Source organism: Platichthys flesus, chromosome 10, assembly GCF_949316205.1.
Source record: "Platichthys flesus chromosome 10, fPlaFle2.1, whole genome shotgun sequence".
Lineage (NCBI taxonomy): Eukaryota > Metazoa > Chordata > Actinopteri > Pleuronectiformes > Pleuronectidae > Platichthys > Platichthys flesus.
Genome location: NC_084954.1, coordinates 21,336,344 through 21,362,237, shown reverse-complemented (window position 1 = coordinate 21,362,237; position 25,894 = coordinate 21,336,344). Strand labels below are relative to the sequence as shown.

General features: G+C 41.0%; 1 protein-coding gene across 1 annotated transcript; it reads left to right on the top strand.

Annotated features, from left to right (window-relative positions):
* The first annotated feature begins 7,838 nt into the window (after positions 1-7,838).
* LOC133961404 (calpain-1 catalytic subunit-like) lies at positions 7,839-25,035 on the top strand. Its single transcript, XM_062396493.1, has 22 exons — positions 7,839-7,904; positions 12,511-12,765; positions 13,325-13,394; positions 14,668-14,786; positions 14,879-15,012; positions 15,107-15,281; positions 16,128-16,202; positions 16,301-16,386; positions 16,958-17,032; positions 17,331-17,491; positions 17,827-17,993; positions 18,270-18,281; positions 18,374-18,582; positions 19,513-19,558; positions 19,715-19,783; positions 20,908-20,965; positions 21,077-21,138; positions 21,306-21,374; positions 21,524-21,602; positions 22,672-22,788; positions 23,889-23,941; positions 24,159-25,035. Exons 1-22 carry the CDS (start codon positions 7,851-7,853, stop codon positions 24,183-24,185), a joined length of 2,172 nt encoding a protein of 723 aa, XP_062252477.1. The 5' UTR covers positions 7,839-7,850; the 3' UTR covers positions 24,186-25,035.
* The last annotated feature ends 859 nt before the right edge of the window (positions 25,036-25,894 follow it).

Here is a 25,894-nt window from a genome sequence, read left to right as displayed (position 1 = left end):
GGGGCCCCAGACTTCCCTTTCCCGGGCCACATTGACCAACTCTGACGGGGGGATCCCGAGGCGTTCCCAGGCCAGTGTTGAGATATAATCTCTCCACCTAGTCCTGGGTCTTCCCCGAGGTCTCCTCCCCACTGGACGTGCCTGAAACACCTCCCAAGGAAGGCGCCCAGTGGGCATCCTTACCAGATGCCCGAACCACCTCAGCTGACTCCTTTCTAAGTGAAGGAGCAGCGGCTCTAATCCGAGTTCCTCACGGATGGCTGAGCTTCTCACCCTATCCCTAAGGGAGACGCCAGCCACCCTTCTGAGAAAACTCATCTCGGCCGCTTGTACCCGTGATCTCGTCCTTTCGGTCATCACCCAGCCCTCATGACCATAGGTGAGGATAGGAACGAAGATCGACCGGTAGATCGAGAGCTTTGCCTTGCGGCTCAGCTCTCTTTTCGTTACAACGGTGCGGTAAAGCGAACGCAATACCGCCCCCGCTGCTCCAATTCTCCGGCCAATCTCACGCTCCATAGTACCCTCACTCGCGAACAAGACCCCAAGGTACTTGAACTCCTTCACTTGGGCTAAGGACTCATTTCCTACCCGGAGTAAGCAATACATCGGTTTCCTGCTAAGAGTCATGGCCTCAGATTTAGAGGTGCTGATCCTCATCCCAGCCGCTTCACACTCGGCCACCAGCCGATCCAGTGAGTGCTGAAGGTCACAGGCCGATGATCCAATGAGGACCACGTCATCTGCAAAAAGCAGTGACGAGATCCTCAGACCACCGAACTGCAACCCCTCCCCACCCCGACTACGCCTCGATATCCTGTCCATGTATATCACAAACAGGATTGGTGACAAGGCGCAGCCCTGGCGGAGACCAGCATCCACTGAGAACGAAACTGACTGGCTGCCGAGGACGCGAACACAGCTCTCGCTTTGGGAGTACAGGGATTGGATGGCCCTGAGGATAGACCCCCTTACCCCATACTCCCGCAGCACCTCCCACAGTTTCTCCCGGGGGACCCGGTCATACGCCTTCTCCAGATCCACAAAACACATGTAGACCGGATGGGCATACTCCCAGGCCCCCTCCAGGATCCTTGTGAGAGTGAAGAGCTGGTCTGTAGTTCCACGTCCGGGGCGAAAACCGCATTGTTCCTCTTCAATCTGAGGTTCGACGATCGGCCGAACCCTCCTTTCCAGCACCTTGGAGTAGACTTTACCAGGGAGGCTGAGAAGTGTGATGCCCCGGTAATTGGCACACACTCTCTGGTCCCCCTTTTTGAACAGGGGAACCACCACCCCAGTTTGCCACTCCTTTGGCACTGTACCCGACTCCCACGCGATGTTGAATAGGCGTGTCAACCATGACAGCCCCTCAACACCCAGAGCCTTTAGCATTTCTGGCCGGATCTCATCAATCCCTGGGGCCTTGCCACTGCGGAGATGTTTGACCACCTCAGTGACCTCCACCAGGGAAATTGACGATGAAACACCATCAACCTCGAGCTCTGCCTCCAACATAGAGGGCGTGTTATTTGGATTCAGGAGTTCCTCAAAGTGTTCCTTCCAACGTCCGACAACCTCCTCAGTTGAGGTCAACAGAGTCCCATCCTTACTGTACACAGCTTGGATGGTTCCCCGTTTCCCCCTCCTGAGGTGCCGGATAGTCTTCCAGAAACACTTTGGTGCCGACCGAAAGTCCTTCTCCATGACCTCTCCGAACTTCTCCCACACCCGCTGCTTAGCCTCCGACACGGCAGCAGCTGCAGCCCTTCGGGCCTGTCGGTACCCTGCAACCGAGTCAGGAGTCCTCCAGGATATCATATCCCGGAAGGCCTCCTTCTTCAATCGGACGGCTTCCCTGACCACCGGTGTCCACCACGGTGTCCGAGGGTTACCGCCCCTTGAGGAGCCTAAGACCCTGAGGCCACAGCTAGCCGCCGCAGCTTCAGCAATGGAGGCTTTGAACACCGCCCACTCCGGCTCAATGCCCCCAACCTCCACAGGAATGCCAGAAAAACTCCGCCGGAGGTGTGAGTTGAAGATACCTAGGACGGGGGCCTCCTCCAGACGTTCCCAGTTCACCCGCACTACTCGTTTGGGCTTACCAGGTCTATCCGGAAATTTCCCCCACTCCCTGATCCAACTCACAACCAGATGGTGGTCGGTTGACAGTTCCGCCCCTCTCTTTACCCGAGTGTCCAAAACATGCGGCCTCAGATCAGATGACACGATCACAAAATCGATCATTGATCTTCGGCCTAGGGTACTCTGGTACCAGGTACACTTATGAGCACCCTTATGTTCGAACATGGTGTTTGTTATGGACAATCCATGGCTAGCACAGAAGTCCAATAACAAACGACCGCTCGGGTTCAGATCAGGGAGGCCGTTCCTCCCCACCACGCCTCTCCAGGTGTCTCCATCGTTGCCCACGTGGGCGTTGAAGTCACCCAGCAGAACTACGGAGTCCCCTACTGGAGCCCCATACAGGACTCCATTCAGGGTCTCCAAGAAGGCCGAGTACTCTGAACTGCTGTTTGGTGCATACGCACAAACAACAGTCAGAGTTTTCCCCCCTACAACCCTTAGGCGCAGGGAGGCGACCCTCTCGTCTACCGGGGTAAACTCCAACACCGCGGCGCTCAACCGGGGATTTATGAGTATCCCCACACCCGCCCGACGCCTCACGCCCTTGGCAACTCTGGAGAAGAATAAAGTCCAACCCTTATCCAGGAGTACGGTACCAGAGCTGAGACTGTGCGTGGAGGTAAGCCCCACCAGATCTAACTGATAGCGCTCCACCTCCCTCACAAGCTCCGGTTCCTTTCCCCACAGCGAGGTGACGTTCCACGTCCCCAGAGCCAGCTTCTGCCGCCCGGGTCTGGTCCGTCGAGACCCCCTACCTTCGCTGCCACCCATGTGGCTGCGCACCCGACCCCAACGGGTCTTCCCACAGGTGGTGGGCCCATGAGATGAAGAGAGGGGGGGTGCCACGTAGTTTGTTCGGGCTATGCCCGACCGGGCTCCGTGGCAAACCCGGCCACCAGACGCTCGCCATCGAGCCCTCCGTCTGGGCCTAGCTCCAGACGGGGGCCCCGGGCTTCCTCCGGGCTGGGTCCCATCTCCTCTTTTGTCGATATTCATTGAGGGTTTTGAACCATTCTTAGTCTGGCCCCTCACCTGAGACCACTCTGCCATGGGAGACCCTACCAGGAGCACAAGGCTCCAGACAACACAGCCCTCAGGTTCACGGGGACACGCAAACCTCTCCACCACGATAAGGTGACGGTTCAAGGAGAGGTTAGTAACACTTCCTCTACAAAATGCCATACTTTTGTCTCCTGTCATTTTATTAGGGACGGACGAGCCTGAAGGACTCAGCTGTGCTGACGGTGTTCTGTCTCTTATTGGGAATTAGGAAAATAAAACACTAGGTTTTTATCTAAAGTGTATCAAATCAGATTGTAAAAGATAATCATTTTTTTAACCAACCATAATGAATATAGAAATTAGATCTATTATCCATGACACATAGCAATGATTGCCAACTCTAAACAGTTACAGGCCATCTTTAGTTGAGGGAGAAAACGTGAAGTGTTGGGCCGGTCGTACTCGTGTTGACCAGCCTGAAGCTGCCGATCTCCACCATGTTGCTGCTGAGGACAGATCCGGTGCTGCAGTGCTTCATCTAATGAAAAGAAGAAACTCATTATAAAATAATGTCTTATGTTGTGTATGTTCCAGCAAAGACTGGTTCTTACAGTTTATTCTGTGTTCAGCACCACAGATTTCAGTCGGAACCGATTTACTAGGCTCTGGGTTTGTACCCTCATAGTTGAATGCACATATTGTAAGTAAGTTTGGATCAAAGTGTCAGCCAAATGAAATGTAATTTACTGAAAGAAATAAAACATTGTACAAATAGATAAAATGTATTTCTACCTCATCTGTAATATTCAAGGTGATAATCTCCCACAGAGCTGTTGATAACCGTCCACATCAAGTCTCTCCACTTCCCTCTGTGGAAACATAATTATATGATTAATGAGAACTATTTACAACACTGATGTGTGGAGATTATAATCATATCTAATCTGTCCAATTCACTCTAAAATTCCATAAAAGGCTAAATAAACGAGGTAGGAATGGAGGATATACCAGCCTGTATCAGCACATTTGTGAAACATGGTTACTATCACATGCAGCTTACACATGTAAGCTGCATGTGATAGTAACCATGACTCGTACCATAGTAACCACGAGTATTGATATTAAATTACTAAAATCAAGTCACAACTAAACACACAACTCTCGTTAACTTGCTTCAATCTTTTCATTAGATGTGTTAAATAAACGGTAATTTTTATAACAATAACATATTAAAAACCACTTGAGGCATGTAAGCATATGATTATGATGATAGATAAAGCAATATATTTTGTTGTTGTTGTAGTTTCAAGGTTACTTACCTCTAGTGAGTTCGTAAAGATCGCAACCAGCTACAGCACAGCGCTAACCGTTTAGCAGCGTCGGGTAGCATGTAGCCTAGCTCCTTAGCCCTGAGCTAACCTGGACACGCTGAGCTCCGCGAGCATCGCTCGGCTGTCAGTCTTCACTCGCGCTCCTCCTCCTTGCCCATTGATTCGTTAGCCAGGACCGAGGAGGAGTAAGCACCGGCAAGATGGCGCCGGGGGAACGCCTCCTACTAGCCTCATTCTCACTCTGCAGAAACCAATGGGTGACGTCACGGACCCTCCGTCCATCTATATATACAGTCTATGTACGAAACGAGACGTTTCGATAACATATTTATTAGATTGGCCTGAGTAAAAAAGTCTGCGGAGTCACCGTTTTCATATTTTGAGCGTCCCTAATGACTCCCTTCAAGTAATTACGGATAGTTAAAGTCCGTAAAATGTATGTTACACCATATGGGCCCTTTAAAGGGATAGTTCACTGAAACAATTTAATGAACTCATCATCAACTCACCACCATACTAATTGAGGTGTTGGTGAAGTGTTGGAGTCAACAAAACACCTCTAGAGTTTTAGGGATAAACTTTGTTGCACCAGAAATCCAATACACAATCAAAGTCAATGGCGACATACGTACTTTTCAGATGTCTTAAAACAACGGAAAAAACTATACTATATAATTAACATGCCTCCATACTGCTACTGTTGATTCATCCAACTGTACACAAGCCGTGACATTCATATTCAACTAGAAACAGTGTCATTTTCCCATCCTCTGATATCTTCCTATGAGATGCATTCACAGACCCTCCAACAAACAATCATGTGGCTAGGTTTGCTAGCCTAGTCTACTTCCAGTGGACATTTAGGTTTATAACACAGTGTAAATGACATTGTTTTGAGTTGCTTATGATAGAATTTTTTTTTAAATGTTTCCACTTAAATTTTAACCAGAATAATTCAGGTCAGATACAGTTGGAGTATCATTTGTCATAACTTTTTCATATTATAACTAAACCTGCCTGTTCTCTTTTCCTGTGTTTCTGCTCTGGAGCAACTTCCTTGTCATTAGTGAGTCCTCCTCAAACATTTCTACAATGTACTGTCACTTTTTATTGTTTGTGTGCTTGACATTTATTTAACCAATGTTATTTTTCATACTGTGCATGTCCATATCTCTTCAAAATAAAGCTTTGTAATATATCTTGACATAAAGCGTTGCAGCAACAAAATGAGCATTGTGCTTTTACTGAAACGACAAATTTCTAAAGAGGAGCCATTCCGAGGTCAACTTGGTCTGCAGACTGAAGGCTCACTGAGTCTACCCCACTTACTGGAATGCGCTGTTTGGTTTTTTATTCATGTGATATTAATACTGAACATGTCGAGTGCAGCCAATAAGTGTGAAGCCAATAAGATAACATAGACTGTTCAAGCTTAACATACAGTCGGACAGACAGCAAGACTGTGTCAGTTTTACAGTGCCACTCATCCTAGAAATGCATGTTCTACCTGTGTTGCAAGGATTGTACACTCCTGATCAAAATCTTAAGACCAGTTAAAAAATTGCATGAATTTGCATTTTGCACTGTTGGATCTTAGAGAAAGGTTCTAAGTAGAGCTTCAAAATGCAAAAAGAAGAAATGGGAACAAGAGACCAAAAGTTGTGAGCAGGCAATTTATTGAAAACAACAATTTAACTCAAATAGGCTGGTCATCAGCTGATCAAAAGTTTAAGACCACAGCCTTTAAAAGCCAAAATCTGTGCAAAAATTTGGATTCCATGTCATTTCCTGTCAAGTAATCACTGTGAAGATCTCTTGATGGCAAAGGCAAAAAAGCTCACCGTCTTTGAACGTGGTAGGATTGTTGAACTGCATAAACAAGGCCTCTCACAACGTGCCATCGCTGCTGAGGTTGGACGCAGTAAGACAGTCATTTTGCATTTCTTAAAAGATCCTCAGGGTTGTGGAACAATAAAATCAAGTGGTAGACCCAAAAAAATCTCACCGGCGCTGAGCCGGAGGATCCGAATGGCTGTCCGTCAAGACACGGGACGATCCTCGTCCCAAATTAAGGCCATTACTGGTGCTGACTGCAGCCCAATAACCATCAGACGGCATCTGGAAGGGCTTCAAAAACAAGAAGCGTATTCAAAGGCCATGTCTCCTTCAACGCCACAAAATTGCCTGTTTAGACTTTGCAAGGGCGCACCAAACATGGGACATTCAAAGGTGGAAGAAAGTTTTATTCTCTGACGAGAAAAAAATTTAACCTTGATGGTCCTGATGGCTTCCAACGTTACTGGCATGACAAGGAGATGCCACCTGAGATGTTTTCTACGTGGCACAGTGGAGGGGGCGCCATCATGATCTGGGGTGCTTTTTCCTTCAATGGAACAATGGAGCTCCAGGTTGTGCAGGGGCGTCAAACAGCAGCTGGCTATGTGGAGATGTTGCAGCGGGCATCCCTCATGACTGAGGGCCCTTGTCTGTGTGGTAACAACTGGGTTTTTCAGCAGGACAACGCTCCAATTCACAATGACCGTCTGACCAAGACTTTTTTCCAGGAGAATAACATCACTCTTTTGGATCATCCTGCATGTTCCCCTGATCTTAATCCAATTGAGAACATTTGGGGATGGATGGCAAGGGAAGTTTACAAAAATGGACTTCAGTTCCAGACAGTGGATGCCCTTCGTGAAGCCATCTTCACCACTTGGCGCAACATTCGCACTAGGCTTTTGGAAACACTTGCATCAAGCATGCCAAAACACATTTTTGAAGTGATCATAATGGTGGAGCTACTCATTACTGAGTCAGTTTTTGACACTTTAATTTCTGTTTTAGGAGGTTTTTTTTTTTTTTTAGATGTGGTCTTAAACTTTTGATCAGCTGATGAACAGCCTACTTCAGTTAAATTGTTGTTTTTCAATAAATTGCCTGCTCACAACTTTTGGGCTCTTTTCCCATTTCTTCTTTTTGCATTTTGAAACTCTACTTAGAACCTTCCTAAGATTCAAAAGTGCAAAATGCAAATTCATGCAATTTTTTAACTGGTCTTAAGATTTTGATCAGGAGTTACTCTTCCAAAAATAAGCAGATAGATTAACCTCTTACTTGAAGTGTGTGTGTGAAATTGTGTCTGTCAAAAACAAACAGCTTGTGATGGATCAACACCCATGGGTGCAGAAAAACTTTCCATCCACCACACCCAGCATCACCTTTCAACACAAGCATTAGGGTGTGTGTGCAGTTCATAACTTGCTTTCACCTGTCTGCTTACAGGTAAAAATGCAGGTAGACTTGCTTGTATGTTGAGTCGTGGCCTCAAGCGTTTGCAGGTGTTATAAGAACGAGAGCTTCTTCACTCATATGGGTATATCACTCATATACCCAACTCAACACGTTCTCTCTGTGCCTGCTGAGGTAAGAACCCCAATGTCAATGTCACTTACACTTATGGAACTGGTGGTGTTGTCATTCTGAGTTTCTCTATTGAACAATTGTTGTTACACATGTGACATTGAAAACAACTTACTTCTTCTGCAATCTTACATAACAATCATAACAAAAAAAAGTGTGGTGATCAGAACAGTAGATAGCTTCGCTGTTTAACTTCTCATCACAATTTAATAGTAGGAAAAAGGAAATTTACTTTGTTGCCTGTATTTTTCTGTATTATGGATTCTGGTGGAATATATGCTAAGTGGGATGGCAAGTGTTCTTGAAATCACAGGGGCAAGAGACATGTTAAAACTAATAGAAAATTACTTTAATATACTCAAATACAAATAACCAAAAACACAATAAACACAAAACACTTGAATTAAAATACTTGACACCTCAATGTAGCCTGAGGGAAATCGGGGATATTGATATGGTTGCCACATCGTCACCTGGGGAGTTTCAAATATTAATATATGCTAAGTGCAACAGCACAGGGTCTTGAAATCTCTAGGGCAAGAGACGTGTTTAAACTTATAGAAAATTACTTTAATATGACCAAAAACGCATTAAACACACAAACCAGTTGAATTAAAATACTTGACAACAGGACAGAGGTATGTTTTTAGTTTGCGGTGGAAGATGTGTAAACTTTCTAATATCCAGTTGTCGATGGGGAGCTCATTCCACCATTAAGGAGCCAGGACAGCAAACTGTTGGGATTTTGATGAGTGTTTAGCAACGAGCCGATTGGCAGAAGCAGAGCAGAGTGAACGTGCTTGGGTGTAACGTTTGACCATGTCCTGGAAATAGACTGGACCTGATCCGTTCACAGCATGGTACGCAGGTCCTAATGTTTTGAACCGGATGCGGGCAGCCACTGGTAACCAGTGAAGGGAGCGGAGGAGCAGAGGAGTGGGAGTGAATTTAGGTTAGTTAAAAACCAGTCGAGCTGCTGCATTCTGAAGGAGCTGCAAACGTCGGATGGCACTAGCAGGTAGACCTGAGAACATCTTTGGGACTGTGACAACAACAACAACTGTCAGTGCTCCTGCTGCGTGTTGTTGCTATTGGCAGCATATCAGGAAACTATAGGTCCATGTATTTTCTTGTAATGCCAAGATTCATCATATAGATGGCCAAATGGTATAGATCTAAATGCATTTCTTTCCAATATATATTTTCAGGAACACTTTAGAAGCCTAAATGGTGTTTATCTAAAGGGTTATTACTTACTTTGTTATACATTACAGCAAATAAGCTGTCCAGATGAAACATATCATTAAGAAAAATTGGGACTTCATCGAGAACAATTATTCATTGAACCCAAGGGGTCAGTTTCAAAGGGCCACAACTACCAAGTCAGGAGTTAACTGCTCCTAAACCTGACACTTGGCTTTGCCAACCCAAGAGCAACTTCTCCTGTGGTAATTGCAATTATTGAAACAAAATGGTTCAAAACTAGCCTGACGTTGTCAGACTCACAATTCTAATCAGAATGTGAGTCTGAGACCGCTCCATTGGGCTGTGATTATGGGGCGTGTTTCAACCGAACCAGGAAATAAAATTCCTCTTCGCTCAATTGGATAGACCTACAACCAATCAGAGCAACGTAGTATGTGACGTATGTAAAGCGACGCATAGTTGTTGTCAACAGAACTCAGCTGCACGCACGCTGGAAGATGTAGAAGAAGATCAGTAAAAACGATTTTTGCCGGGGTTGTAAAAATGATTTAAGGATACACGGAGAGCTTACCAACACGATCAGCATTTTTGAGAGAAACAGTTAATGTAACAGCCCCCCCCCCCCCCCCCGAACATGACGCAGAGTTTCTCTAATGATGTCACACGGCTCTTTATTGTTCACTTCATCCTAGCCGTAAATACACCGTAAAACTGGAATGACATTATGTACATGATATTTTAATCCATAAAACCAAACACAAACGTTAAAATACAATAAACAAACAAATCACCACGAGACACTTCTGATGTGTTAACGTGACATAGCGACTCCTGTGTCTTATTGCACTGGTCCGCAAGCCAGGGATCTGTTGCGTCTATTAACATGGTCCGCTCCTTAAACTGCAGGTATTTATGCGAGGGGAGTCGCTACCTGTAAAACTAAATAAGCCCAACACAAAATAACAGAATAAAACAGTATGCATAAAGTGGCAGGTGTAGCAGTCAGTTACAGTAAAGGTGAATGCACGTACGAACAAGTTCTCCGTTTAGGATTACAGCTCCACAACACATCAAACAAATCGTATCGCATTTGTCGGTCCTGTAAGAACTTAATAACACGGTTGGAATGCGACATTCCCGTGTCCCATCCTCTTCGCGACCATCGGGGCCAGCTGATAGATTAAACTTTTCCGAATCCCGTAGGAAGGATGGCAAAAACATATTTTCGATCTACAAATGCCTTCATTGCGTTTCTCTGTTCCTCTTTCAAAATGAATGCGCTGTCGATGTCTCCTAAAACAGACTCAATGGCAACATATACACATCTCAGCTCTCCAACAGCAGGCATGTTTGTGGAAAACAACGTCAACCTAAGTGCACTTTGATGACGTAGTTGATTACGTTACCGTTGATCATCTGTCCATCATCGTATAAAGCCCGCCCTGACAATGTGATTGGTCCGGATGATTTCGAACTGGGCATAATTTCTCCCCAACGGAGCGACTCAAGACCGAACTTCCCGACCTCAAATGTTGTGGGCGGGGCTAAGTTCGTCTGGCATCCAGGCTAGTTCAAAACACTTTCAAAGATGTATTTAACAGCAAAATCTATCCTATTACCAGTTTCATAAATGTAACAACACCCCTGTTTTGGACCAATTTGATGATCTTGTGGTTGTTTCAGTGTAGGCCACACTAAAAGGAGGCTGAGGGACAGAGTGGCCGAGCATAGGTAGGCCCTCCATACAGGGAATCTGAATTATCCTATATGGGCAAACACTACATAAAAGCCCAACATGGGAGCGATACAACTTTAAGAGTGTGAGTTATTGAAGTAATCAGCTCTGATGCCAGGGAAAATCAAAAATCAAAAGCCTTAATCAAAGAGAAGCTAACTTGATCCGTTTCTCAACCCTAACCCATTTGGAATAATACTAATACTATTAATAATAATTATAATTTGTATATCACGACACTTATATAACCAGGTTACAAAGTGCTTCACGCAAAAGTCCTTGGCAAAATGAAGAATCAATTGTAAAAAAGATATTGTGTTCAGTCCAATTTAAGAGCAAAATCTTGACATGATAAGGTTGAGACCTTAAGTTTGCAGAGAAAACCCAACAGTTCTCACAATGAGCAACACTTTGGCGACTGTGGAGAGAAAAAGCTCCTTCATTAACTGGAAAAAACCTCCAGCAGAACGAGAATCAGTGTGGCTGGCAATGTATACAGAGCGTTGTGAAAACCAGGCGGGAAACCCCTACCCGGTGTACGGGAGAGGGACGGAAGGTTAAAACCTGAGGTAATTAGTGCCTCACTGGGAATTTGAATACGATTTCTGATGGTTGATAATTTATTTTTATTTATTTTGTAGTCTTTCATTGCTAGAGACATTTAGGGGAAGGATGCTTAACACCGGTTCATCGAAAAATCTGTCATCTCCATCCTGTGGGAACGACTGGTCTTGTCTGAGTGTAGTGTAGTGCCAGCAGTACCAAAAGCAACATCCTCCAACCTCAGTCCTGTCTCAGCCTTCTTCAGCATCTGTGGATCAGAAATTTGATCTGCTGCCATGCAATCATAGTCCACACCAAATTGGACGGCTCCAGTAACCTCTCGGGAGAGGCAGTCAGACACCGGGTCGTGCTTGCCTCCACATGTAGTATATCTGTGATGAACTCCGACCCACTGCTCATGCACCACTCGAACTGAATTATCAGAAGCATCACTAGTGATGGATATCAGAACATTGGTGACATTGGTCGCATTAGCTGTGCTGCCTGTGGAAGAAAGCGTGATAAAAGTTCACCATGCCCAAAAACTCCTGCAGAGACTTCACAGAGAGTGGGCGTGGGAAGTTTGTGACAGCATCCACCCCTGAAGGGAGAGGAACTGTTCCGTCCTTAGTAATGCGATGTCCCAAGAAGTCAATAGCCATCAGCCCAAATTGATGCTTGGCTGGGATTATAATCAGGCCATGCTGACTGAGTCGCTCAAAGAGTGTCAATAGGTGAGACGTGTGCTCTGTCTTAGAAGTACTAGCCACCAGCATATCATCCAGATAAACAAATAAAAAAGGTACGTCCCTCAGTACTGTATCCATCAGTCGCCAACAGCTCCTTAGAGGGTGTGTAAGCATGCAAACTAAATCAACTAGAGCAAACCAATATAAATGTCTGGTGAATTCTGTCTTATCACATGTGTCCACTACACTACTTGATTTAATAACCCCTCCCCATGTTCAAATTGAGGAATACAGTCTAATGCAAACTATCGGCGATCGCTGTACACTTGTATTTTTATCGAGGTGATTTGAATATAAGGACTCAAATAAGATAAGACCTTTCTTTGTAAAGTTTGTTTTATGCCAAGATTATCTACTTCCTTTTTTATCTGAACAGAGCTCAACCACTGCAGCAATGCCTACCTCTGGTGTTTGTATGAACATCATCAATGCCCGGCATCAGAACAGTGGCCGTGGGACCATCGCCAAACCCATTAACTTCCTCAACCAAGACTACGAGCAGATGAAACAGTACTGCCTCAGCCGACGAGTAAGGTACATTGATGAGATGTTCCCCCCTGACAGTAACACCATCGGCCAAGGGGTACTGACACCTTCTGACCTGGACCGTGTGGTGTGGCTGAGACCAGCGGTGAGTGATGTGGTAGCGGAAAAGATGGGAATTAGCATAACAGTTATCCAAGTCTATGGTTAAATGAACAAGCTGTTAAAAAGGCAAACTCAAGTAAATTTGTGTTTATTTAACTCCACAAGCGAGTGGCTTATACTTTCGGCTGTTTAAAGCTGCAATGTGAATTCTTCTCAAAGCTAAAATCTATTTTGTACCATAGGGCTAAAAACAAGATAACACTAACACCCTAGTGATAATTTATTTTGTCATGGCACGTTACCGACCAAGCAATAACAGGCCAACATACTGTAGTTACAAATTATTGTGATCCGCTTTGGTCTGTCACTTCCTGGTCTGTCTCCTGTTAAGGGTTTTACTATGTCACTTGTTTATTGCTAGCTTGTGTTAGCTATTGTGTAGCACAGAGTCCCATTGCCAAAACTTTTTAAGGATAGAGAGCTCAGATGAATGACCAACCTGACAAGGCAGGCTATAGTAATATTATATCGCAATATTATTTTCTCACAGTTGAAATATTAAAACCTTCAACAATAACGTGTAAATAATTCCTCTGTTTCAGGTTATGGTATCCAATCCATCTTTTGTTGTTGAAGGGGTCTCAAGATTTGACTTTGGTCAAGGCTACCTTGGTAGGAAACTTGCTTGATTCACAACAATATATGATTTGGTTCTACAGCAGTGTCATTAAGAGATGCCCACACCGCCAAGTGGCACAACTGCATCATCATGAAATTGCAGAAAAACAGCACTTCAAGGCCAAACAAGGCCAATGTAGATCGGTTTCAAACTCGTTCACCCATGTTGTCACCGGAAAGGGGTTGTGCTGTTATTAGTATCTTAAAAAAGATTCAGTGCACTTATACAGGTAATGCATGTGACAAGCAATGACTTGTTGCATTGTAGGCAAGTAATTGTGGGTAAGTAATGTATTTTTTGCTTGGACATTACAAATGTATAAAAACTTCAATATGCTGAAATTAAAAGTTTGCCTCTCTTTGAATTTATAACATCATATATTTATTAGTTAGTAAATCACTAATAACAGAAAAACAAAGTGTGTGTGTGTTTATCACTTACTAGCCCCAAGTACAACATTGCGGGCTAGTTTTTGAGGTGTTTAATTGCTTGAATTGTGGGATTTGGTGTTTGATGTATGTAGACATCTTTTAAATCACACAACACAATACAGCTGCCAAGTTAATCAGTGATGTGTCACGTCAACTCTCTTACAAGCAAGTACACAAACTCTTGTAAAGTCCACACACACACAAAACTGTAGCGTACAGGTGCAACAGCACTAATTGTGTTCATTGCACAGTATTTTAGCATGTGTGACATGTCGCAGAGCACAGGCCTTCTAAAGTTTGGACAAAAACAATCCAAAATCCTACAAGCCTCTCCTTCAACAGTATTTTAAGGATTTGATTGTTGCTACTTGTTCTATATCTCTGTGGAACGGACTCCGGTAGACATAAAAATAATTTCTGTTTTATATTGTATTTTACTTATTAAATACTTATTTAAATAGGGAATTTTTATTGAATCAATGCTCAATGAATCATGGTACCTCGAGATCAAATGGTAACAAGTTGAGTCTGAAAAATAATGGTGGTTATGCACAGCAGTCTGAATTTCAGCATGTGGTTTAGAATGTTCAGAAAAAGTAATGCTAGTGCATCAGTGTAATGATACTGAGAAGACATCCATGTTTTCAAACCTAACCTCATCTGTGTTCATGGGACAGTAAGAACCTACACTAACCACTGTACCAACGTGTATTCTGCCTCTTGGCTGTGTTAGCACACTTAAATGTTTCTTAGATGTAAACCTGTTTAAACAAACATTACTGTCATGTCTGCTTAACATACTGTCCTGACAACTCAACGGTTCTATTTTACTTAGGAAACTGCTGGTTCCTTGCATCTATCGGAGCTCTGACATTCCACAAGTCAATACTAAAGCAAGTTGTTCCTCCTGAACAAAGTTTTAATGAGGACTACTGCGGGCTGTTCCACTTCAGGGTAAATATTGCCAACATCATCCAAAAATAGGTTCTGATCAAATATATACATATCATTTTGCTATAACCTTCTTCATATTCTCAAATATTCAGTTTTGGAGGTTTGGGAAATGGATGGATGTTATCATTGATGACAAGCTACCAACAATTGATGGAAGATTAATCTTCGTCCATTCCAAAACTCCGACTGAGTTCTGGCCTGCTTTGCTGGAGAAAGCCTATGCCAAGTATGAAAGACAATTCTTCAGTCCTCATAGTGTCAGATTTTTATTGATATTACTTTCTGAAAGCCTTTGAAAGTAATTTAACACCTGCTGTCAGGGTGTGTGGTTCATACGCAGATATGAAGACTGGAACTCCTGCTGAGGCTTTGGTGGACTTCACTGGCGGTGTCCACATATACGTGAACCTCACAGTACCTCCTCCGGACCTGTGGGAGCTGATGACAAGAGCTGGACAGAATATTTCCCTGATGGGCTGTGGGACTCATAAGGGGGTGAGCATTTATATTCCACACAAAACCACAGAGCATAATATCAAAGCATCTCAAGGCTTAGATAATCTAAGGTTGTCCTAGAGCAGTATCTAAAATGGAAGTATAAATATAACTTTTGATCTTCTAACATTTTATCTTTTCATAGCAGGAAGCTAAAATCACATTAGTTTGATTTTATTTACAGTTTGATTAATCCCTTATATGAACCTCTGATTCCAGTATAATCCACCGCAACGTTAAAGTCCACCAGTAGCTGCCAAGGCTCCATAACTCTGAAAATGATCTGTAGGGCATAAGAACAGTTCAACTGTATGTGGCATTTGACTACTTTACATTCAATTTCATTTAGCTGACACTTTTATCCAAAGCGACTTACAGTAAGTGCATTAACCCAGAGGGTACAAACCCAGAACAACAAGAATCAAGAAAGTACAATATCTAAGAGCCTATGCCTGAAGGAAAAGATGAAGTGCTCCAAGCTGTAGTTAAACTATGTGTTAGAGCGAGAGGGTTGGGTCAGGGTTTTGAATGGGTCCAATAAAGCATGAAAGCATTTATTCAAGTCAATTCAGCTGTCACATCAAGAGTTCACATAATTTTCTTGTTGATCAAATTGGCTATTTCCCTTTTGATTTTGAGTACAATATTTTGAGGCTTTTGCATTTAAGTTGGTGTGTTTTGTCCAAGGTTAATTTAGTTTCAGCCTAATGTATTTTGAGAAGTGCAATACATTTTTTATTAAACGTTGTTAGCTCATAAGTTTCAGAAATGTACCTTCAGGATGTGTGGGGTCTATCAATGCCATTTTAGTGACATATCTCTAAACTGTATACCTCTATCTTGTAGAAGACTTCTGCCATCAATGTGCTGCCAAATGGATTGGTCCAAGGCCATGCCTATGCTGTCACTGGTGTGAAACAGGTAACTAGTCATATTTACATTGAAGGCATGGCAGCATACAGAATTATGTGTTTGTATAAATATCCCTGATTATTGGTCTGGTGCTCATTTCTCGTCAGTTTATGAGTCAAGGGAGACTTGTTAACCTTGTGCGTTTGTGGAACCCCTGGGGCAAAACAGAGTGGAACGGACAGTGGAGCGATCAGTAAGAATGACTACCCAGCAAATGTTTCATGAAGATTTATAAAGATAGAAGTTATTTTATCCTCACCAAATAACATGTTGCTGATGTTTTCACTGTCACCTTTTTTTGTGAGTCACATATGAAGGGATAGAGGATATCTGAAACAAACAGACAAGACACTTTTCTTTCTTTTCTTTCTTTAATTATCTTTAATACCTTGGAAGCAGTTGTATTGTATTTTATATATATTTATATTTATATGTTAATCTATGTCAATGCATTTATATGTTATGAGGGCAAATTTGAGTTCTATACCATAATTGTGAGGACATTTTGACAGTGTGAGGACATTTTAGCTGGTCCTCACAAATTATATTGGCTTTTTGAGGGTTAAGACTTGGTTTTAGGTTTAGGCTTAGGCATTTAGTTTTGATGGTTAGAGTTGGGTTAAGGGGCTAGGGAAAGCATTACGTCAATGAGTCTCCTCACAGCTATAGAAAGACACGTATGTCTGTGTGTGTGTATGCACCTTTTTATATAATTCATAACTATGTTTCTTTCCTCCTCTCTCATTGTCAAACTGTCGCTAAAGTTCGCCTTTGTGGCAGACTGTGACTCCTCAGGATCATGAAATGTGCCTTTCAATGAGAAATAATGGAGAGTTTTGGTAAGTGTGTTGTATGTTCTAATCAAAATTTTATTTCATTCTTAAAATGGCAATAATTAATAATTTTATTGGAACACACCTTTTGTTACATTATAGTTTTGGGTAAAAATGCACTAATGTGTTAATGTGTATCAGGCACTATGTTCATGTACTTTCCGAGCAGTACATTTTCGCTCAAGCGACTGCCACAGAATATTTAGTTTTTCTCTCGTGGATCAAAGAGTTATTAAAATACAAAATCTATCATACTTATAATTCAATGATGATAATTAACTAAGTCCATTACTGATTTGGACAGGATGACACTGGAAGACTTCTGTGAGTTCTACGATGATCTTGACATCTGCTGCCTGTGTCCAGACTTCCTTGATGGAAGCTCCTCGTGCCATTGGAAGTCGTCATTCTATGAGGGCAGATGGGTTGCAGGAACCACGGCTGGAGGATCCACGGAGAACTATGGTACTTTCCAAATATCTGTAAATAAGTTAAACTGTTTCTGCATCTTGCAGAGATACAGAGACAGTTTCACTTTTCTGCTCTGATAGATAATAATACAGCTGGTTCTAATCATTTGTCAGTTAAAAGATCACATTCCAATTTATTTGATGAATTAATAATCACCTTTCAAAATGTAGAAAGAAATGATTAACAATTCAAAGTCTAAATCTATAGTCTATAATTAATTCTTTGGCGCACACCAGACTCCTTACACACAAAGCGGAATTTTTGCAATCATGGATGAACTGGCTGCATTAAGTTTGTATATTATGTTTTTGTCTCCGTCAATCTTCCAGAAAAATTCTCAACTAATCCACAGTATCGGATCAAGGTCGGCAAATTATTCGCTGAGTGTTCAGAGAACCAGGGGGAAAAAAACTTTCTGATGTCTCTCATGCAAATGCCCGACAAAAGGAACAGACGCTTGGTCCAAAATCTCCACATTGGACTCCACGTATTTGAGGTAAGTTTTGTTTTATGGGGTTTTACTTGTTTTTCTTTGTGTCACAACTGGATTAAACTTTAAATAGTTCATGCATTGAACTAGGTTGAAAATAGTCACATAAAGATAAAAATTAAATCGGTCTGTGGGTTCAGCCATTACATGTCATCATGTTAAACGTTCCAGTGGGAAATTAAATTCTATGGTGTGCATTATCTTTATTTTAATTACTTCATAATTTCAAATGTTTTGTTTTATCCTCAACACAAACTTCATTGTCCTCTGGTTTCATCCAAGGTGACTGAAGAAGTAAGTTACATTTCTCACACATTGCCCGTCCATACTGGAGATTGAGCTGAGCTGCATAGAAATTAAACATCTGCTTATTATTGGCATTACAGTACCAGGCACACAAAGGGAGGTTCCCAGCCTCTTTCTTTAGCAAAAACAAAGTTGTGGCAAAAACTAAAAGCTACTTGAACGCACGTGACGTGATGGAGTTCGTCATGTTGAAGCCTGGTGAATACCTGATTGTGCCGTCCACCTACCATCCCAATGAGACGGCCTCCTTCATCCTGACCATCCTGTCCAAGGCCGAGAACCATGTGCAGTAAGTCAGTTAAATCCCCCTCATTAGCTTTCAAAGAGTTGTAGATGTAAAGTTTATCTGTATGCCACATAGCATCTCCTACAAGACATTGCAATGACAAAATACGCAGGCATGTGCATATCATAAGTCCTGGACCAGTCTCAACACTCTACATGCAAAGACCAAACTGATCTCAACGTTCAATCTAACGTCTGGTCATTCTAATGTCTAATATTATGCTGCTTGCAAAAATGTTTCAGAATCTCTGAATGTTCTGGGGAGTTTCTCCTGCCAGCTACTTAAAATAAATAAATAAATAATATTTAAAGGCATTGATTCATCTTCCCAGCACAACCACAATGACATCTGCTGGTCTATTAGCAGTTATACAAGAGTAGCATGTTTGTCCTGTTTTTTTTTTTTAGGGTACTTAAAACACTGCTCCAGTGATAAGGTGAATAAAGTCATTGGACTCAAAGGATATTGATCAAATATGGCTTTGCTGGTGTAGAGAAACGTATTTCACTCAATTGAGAAATAAATTCTGCTGTTATTGTGAAGTAACAAGATTGTTCAAAGCTCTGCTAGAAGCTCTATATCTATCTTACTTAAGATACATTTATCTCCCAGTGTCTTGAACCAAAACCCAAATAAAACAGGATCAAACTACACAGGTGGGACATGTTTGCTCCAACAGTCTCTATGCTTAATTCAAGATCATTCAGCGATTGTGAGGAAGGATCTTGTGACCCAAAAGAAAACTGAATTTTTTCCTCATGAAATGAATAATGTTCATTGAGAAAAACAGAACACCTTTTGTTTGTCTGTAGTTATTAATTACTGAATCTTAAGTTGTAACACCTAACACTAGTTGTTACTGTAATTAGGTAGCGCATGTGATAATTCCCTGCAATGACCACGAGTACTGACGACTTATGTTCTTCCTCTCAGTGAGGATTCTGGAGGCCATAACCACGAACACAACGAAACAAAAAAGGTGCAGAAGTGTTTTTAATTGACCCTCCATGTTAATATAATTTTGGTCTTTCTGCTTTGATCCATGTTCTTTTCTGATTGCATTGATCATATAAGATACATGTATATATATATATTACCTTAGCTCATCTGGAACTAAATACTCCGTCTTTTTCAGAAAACACCAGAGGAAAGTGTAGTGGATGACGCAAATAAGAGAAACTTTTTCCGTCAAAACTCTGACAAGGTAATTTTTTTGTCTTCAGACAATTGCACAACATAATTACAAATTTTATTTGCTTTGTTTCCCAAGAACTTGATGAAAGAAAGAGGACACTGGCTTATTTTTGAAAATCAAAACAAATGGTTTCAGCTTCAGTGGTGCACACAAGATCTTCTATTTCATTTTTGTACGGCTGTCACTAATTAGAATCTGTTGCACGTAGGGTTGCAAAAAGGGTGGAAATTTTCGGAAAATTTCCATGGGAGGTTAGGTTTGGGAATTTTGGGAATTTTGAAGAAAAAACTACGCAAATTAAATGCTGAGCAATAAAAACAACATTCAAAACTCTATTTTAAAGATGTAAGGAATGCAGCACACGCTGCACGTTGAATTTCAACCCTCCACTGTGCATTTCTCCATCACATGCACAGAAAATTCCCAGCATCCTGCACACTACAGCAGGGCTATTGAGGCCTGCTGGAGTGTGCAGGACTAGTAAGGTAAGTTTCGATGATATTACTGGGAATATATGTTAGCATGCTGATTGAGGATTGTTTCATCTATTCATTTAGCCTATTTCTATTCATTTATCCATCAATTGTAAAATATTTTTTAAGACGATTCCAATTGTTTGGCTAACTGTGTATATCTCTAGCATTGCATTAGTGTTTTTTACAAGCTTTTTCTCATCTTATTCTACAGAGCAATGCCACGTGCACTATCTCATGTGTGGAGACATTTCACCCCAGCCAATGTAGAAGGAAAGGCTGTGTGCATTTGCAAATACTGTGCAAAGGCTTATGTTAAGAATGACATTAAGATGCAGAAGCATATAGTCAAGTGCCAAAAGTTTCCTCAGAGCTCAAATCAGCCTATGACAAAACAAATGTTTGTATTTATGTCTGTATATGACAAGGTAAATACAGTTAGTATAAATTACCCACAACATTTCCAGTTTATTTCTGTTAATTCCCGTAATTCCTGTATATTTCCATATATTCCCGTTAATTCCCATGGAAAGTTTCCAACTTTGCATATATTCCTGAAATTTTGCAACGCTAGTTGCACGTAAGAGAAACATTCATGCATGTGCCCTGTGTACCCTATTATTATTATTAGTCTGACTTATTTTCTGATTCATTTTCCAGTATGAAGAAGTGGACGCTGAATTGCTTCAGACGATTCTAAATGACCGAATCTTGAAAGGTTTGAAAACTTTGGTTAAAAATATTCGTATGTAATTATCTTTTGATGCATTTCTTAGTTGCTGAGTTTTGGCCAAACTGAATCTCCTGCTATTTTTTTGTTTTGGTTCAGGAGATTTGAAATCTGGAGGCTTCAGCATCGATGCCTGTCGCAGCATGATTTCTCTGATGGATGTATCCTACTTGATGTTTATGCTACACTAGAATGTAGTGATATAAGCAGTTTGCACTTACAGAGACCTGTCTGCCCTTATGTTCATTTAACAGTCATGAACAGATTTAAAAGTTAGGTGTAGACATGAAACAGCATTCTGAATTAATACCTTAATGTTGGGTTGAAGACATCTATCACGGGCAAACTGAATGGCAAGGAATTCCTGCGTCTGTGGAAGAAGGTCATTGTGTACAAGGTAAAAGGACCCAACGACTAGTTACATCATAATAATAACATCACTACTCTAATGAATTGGGATACAGCTTGCTTTATATCCTGAATGGTGTGTGATCTTCTTGATTACCTCATCATTTCACTAAACTGTTTTTTTTTATTATTACACAGGACATTTTCTCCCAAAAGGACGTTTCACTTACAGGAACGCTGTCTCTGAATGAGCTCAGGAATGCTGTCATGGCCTCAGGTGGATGATAAACTTGTTAGTTTTGTCTCCTGTGGGCAGACGTCACTGCCTTGTGGGAGAATGTCCCCACGTTTAAAAACAAATGAACTGTGTACAAAGACAGAAAATACCCAAACAATTTTGAATACAAAACAATGCTAAGAAACCAGGTGCCAAATAAATAAGGTATCCACCAGATGTTGACAAAGTACTCAATGGGAAGTCAGACTGTGACATGTGAAAGGGGTTTCACCGTTTTCCACCAAGCAGTACACTTCAACTGGGATTTTCCGTCTAATGGCACAGTGGTTTAGTGGGTTACTCCATCTCACAGGAAGAAGGTTCTTGGCTCTAATCCCCGTTTTGCCGTGGTCTTTATGTCCAGATTAGGGATAGGTTGATTGACTCAAGAGTCTGATTGACTCAAGATCCGCCCCCAAGCAACCCGAAATAAATAGTCATAATCGATAATGGTTAGTTAATTCTTAATGGGTCATTTTTTGGGGAAAAAAATCAGCGGCAGAGAAAAGCGGAATGAGACATAATTTATGATAAAAAAAAAATTGTAAAACGTTTTCAGCAAAATTTATTGTGCTTTTCAGATATAGTGTCTTTTTTATTATTTTGTTTACAAACTGTAAAAAATTGTAAGACATTTCACTTTCTCCTTTGAAAACATCACAAACATTATCATCTTTATCTATGTTGCCGATGTATTGCATAATATCCCCTCTGCTGTCTTTTTTGGTCAATATTTTTGTGGGGGTTATAACCCTTTTAATATACGCACAGCACATTCTTTTCATTACAGTAGTGAATTGGACTCCATTGCTGCAAATATTGAAATACTGAATTATCGAGTGGAGAACTTAGCTTTTTGGCAATATGCTGCCCCATATATTTTTATTTATGATTTCAAAAATTGGCCAATTTTTAAACATTCTCCCTTTCACAGTGGGTTTGTTCTATTCAAGCCTCCTTGCAATAAAATTCAACTGTATGAGAGTCCTATTACAAATAATCTGCAGACGAATCAGTGATGAAAATAATGCAATATGTTCTGAACTCTTGTCTGATGTCTATTGTTCAGGAAAGCATGTCAGCGATGACATACTGAATTTGATGGCTCTGCGCTACGGTGCCTCCTCTGGACACATGACACTGGAGAGTTTCATTAGTCTCCTCCTTCGCTTTGAATGCATGTCCCGTAAGTGCATTTGGACAGCCGACAACGCCATTATGCGAGCATCAGAAAGGAAATGGCGAAAGTCTTCATCCTGATGACCTGCTCACTTATTAATCTCTTCTCTCTTCCTTCTCTGCCATTATTTCTGCAGCCCAAAGCTATTTTTACCAAACAAAAATTACAATTCTCATTAACCAACCACCCAAAAAATCCTCTCCATCTTTTCCAACCACGTTGACCCCCTTGTCTTTCACCCCTTCTACTAAGACACTTTGTCCACTATTTCATAAAAAAGATAGATGACATATGCTCCTTGTTCCCAAACCCACCTTCTGTAATTACCTTTCCATCAAATTCCTCTTCATCCTCTTGACTTTCCTCTTTCACCCCCCTGTCTCCCAATCAAGAACTTACCCTTGTAACTACTGGACCGGTGCGACCAATAAAAAGTTTAAGTCATACTTCACAGATTTCTGGTTCGCGTGAGCAATGGTCAAAATGGTCATCGTTAACATTTCTTTCTTTAAATGTATTCATTAATTAATTATCCCGGGGGCCAGATCAAACAATCTTGTTTGGGCCCACCCCTGCAGCAGTGGTGGAAAGTTGGTGTCTTGAGCCACCTCCACTCTTTTTCCAGGTAGACAAAGATGACTTCTATCAATCCTCTTTGAAATCATCTTTCTTCTCTGGCAAAAATATTATTTTCAGTCAAGGGGAGAAACAACATTAAGTACTAAAGAGTGCTTACATCCACCAAGGCTTACATCCTGCCTTGTCATGTTAAAGTGAAACAAATCACTGCCCTCCATGGCCTATACCCTACCCTTTCACCAAGTTTCAGTTAAATCAGTAGTTATTGTGTAATAAATCCCTGGCAACAATACAGGATACTAGAGTTTAAGGTGAAGTGGAAACATAACATTTAATCTTTATCTGCAGTCCAATAACTTCCAATAAGTCCCTTATTACTTATCGATTATTACCATTTGCAAATTTTTGTGAAAGGTGTGTGTGGTGTTTGAGCAAACCAGAGCTGCTCTGCACTATTGTCCATTAGATTTGAATTACTATGATTATGTGAAGCCTGAAGTAACAACACGTTGCTTTTTTCTCTATAGAAATCTTCAAGCAGCTGTCTGATGGATCGACCATGACTCTTGGTGAATCAGAGGTAGCACAAGCTCGACAGAGTTCTTATTTATTTTTTATATCTTTGCCTAACCTGCACAGGTGTTGATTTGAAAATGTCTTATTGGTATTTTTCAAAAAGAATTCCACTTTTGTCTCTACAGGACATTGTTAATTATCTTTGATGAAGTGATGAAGAATTTGAGCATCTAGCAGAAATGCAGAAGCAAATGAATAATCTATCTTATCTTTATTTACAGTGGATGTACCTTTCCATGTACACTTAACCTGCAGAGAAGATGAGCTGCAGGACTCATTTGGAATAACTGCAGCAGACGATGTTCAAAAAGAATAAATGAAGACATCTCTTTTGCAAATTAGCTGTTCTATATTTTTTTAACCACAGGGCGTTTCTTTCACTCCATTGCAAAGCTGAGTGGGAGAACAAATGGAATACACACACAGATATGCTATCAGATACTCTGAATATCTTTTTTTTCTTTCACTGCGTGGATCCTGGCTACACCCCTAGTCAATGTAATAATGTACATTGTGAATGGGTACTGTTCATTTTAAGTGGCGTACTGCATTTTCCGATTAACTATTAGATGGAAATACTATAATTTTGGGCCATGCAATAAGCACGTATCACTGGTACCCATGAAGCCATATAGCTTTCTGTAATCTTCCACCTTTGTCTCTATATGATTACCATGTTGTTAACAGTGACAGCAACATTTCAATGTTAATCCGATCAAGACACTAGAATAAGACATGCCATATAAAGATAATTTATTGATTACTTTAACCTGAATAAGGTCTTACTCAGAATAAGTTCTATTCAAATCAAGAAATATGGAGTATTCCGAGCTAAATCAGATTATGACAACATGTATAGGTCTTAATAATATTAAAAGGTCCAACTGGAGTTTTCATTGAATTTTGCGACCAACAGCTTCATGACATTTGCCCTGGGTCTAAACAATGCTGTGATTGTCAAGTCTTTTGAAATTTACTAGAACTCTTTTATATGTGGGGAATTGCTTTTTCAGTTTTAGGTGGGAGTTTTATTTTTTTCAATTTTTTTGGTGAAGGTTTTTTGATTGTATTTAACAAAATAAAGATATAATCCAGGTTTAGTGTATGACAAGTTCTTTCATTTTTTAAATTCCTTGCAAATATCTGGAAATCTGGGAACTAGAGTTTAAATATATTTTTGAAATTGGATTAAGAAAATTAACTTTGGTGACAATGCAATGCCTTGTGATCAGTCATTTGTGTCCACTCAAAAAAAAATATATAGATGCTTTTAGTTTTTGTACAAAGAGTTAGACACTTATCTGGATGTTTTTCTGGATGTTTATCCTCTGCTACTTCGGATGCTATTAAAAAGTGCAGTAAAGGATTTTATTGAGGTAGGAAAACATCAGGACATATTATGTTGAATTTTTTTATTACTGCTCCAAGAGAGAAGTACAAGCAACAGTTTATTGGTATACATTTATTAATTTTAAGAATAGCAGTTCAGTTGAAATTAAAATAAAATGATCAGTAAATTTGAGGATTTATTTCTATTACCCTTTTAATAATAATTGAACACAATTGTCATCATTAACAATTCATTCCCAAATCCCAGTGTGTTTATCCCATTAGATTATCACTTAAAACCGATTCTTTTGATTTTGTTTTGTTGCATAGTTTTAAAACATGATGAGATAGAGTGAAGCAGAAATTAAGCATTTAACAAAGTTCTTCAGGCGTGAATAAATAACATTGACATTAAAGTTAATGAATCAAACTCAAGATTTAAGCATTACCGAACAATGTTATAATTATTGATTATTGATTAGGATGCTAAAGTCACAATGTTGTTTAAGTTAGCTGTAGCATTTGAAGCACGGATGTCAGCACAGCAGCTAGGAATATGGAAGTTGAGTGAAGGGCGAGCTCTGTTCCCCCATCTGAGGTTGTACCTGGAAAAAGCCAAAAACATACA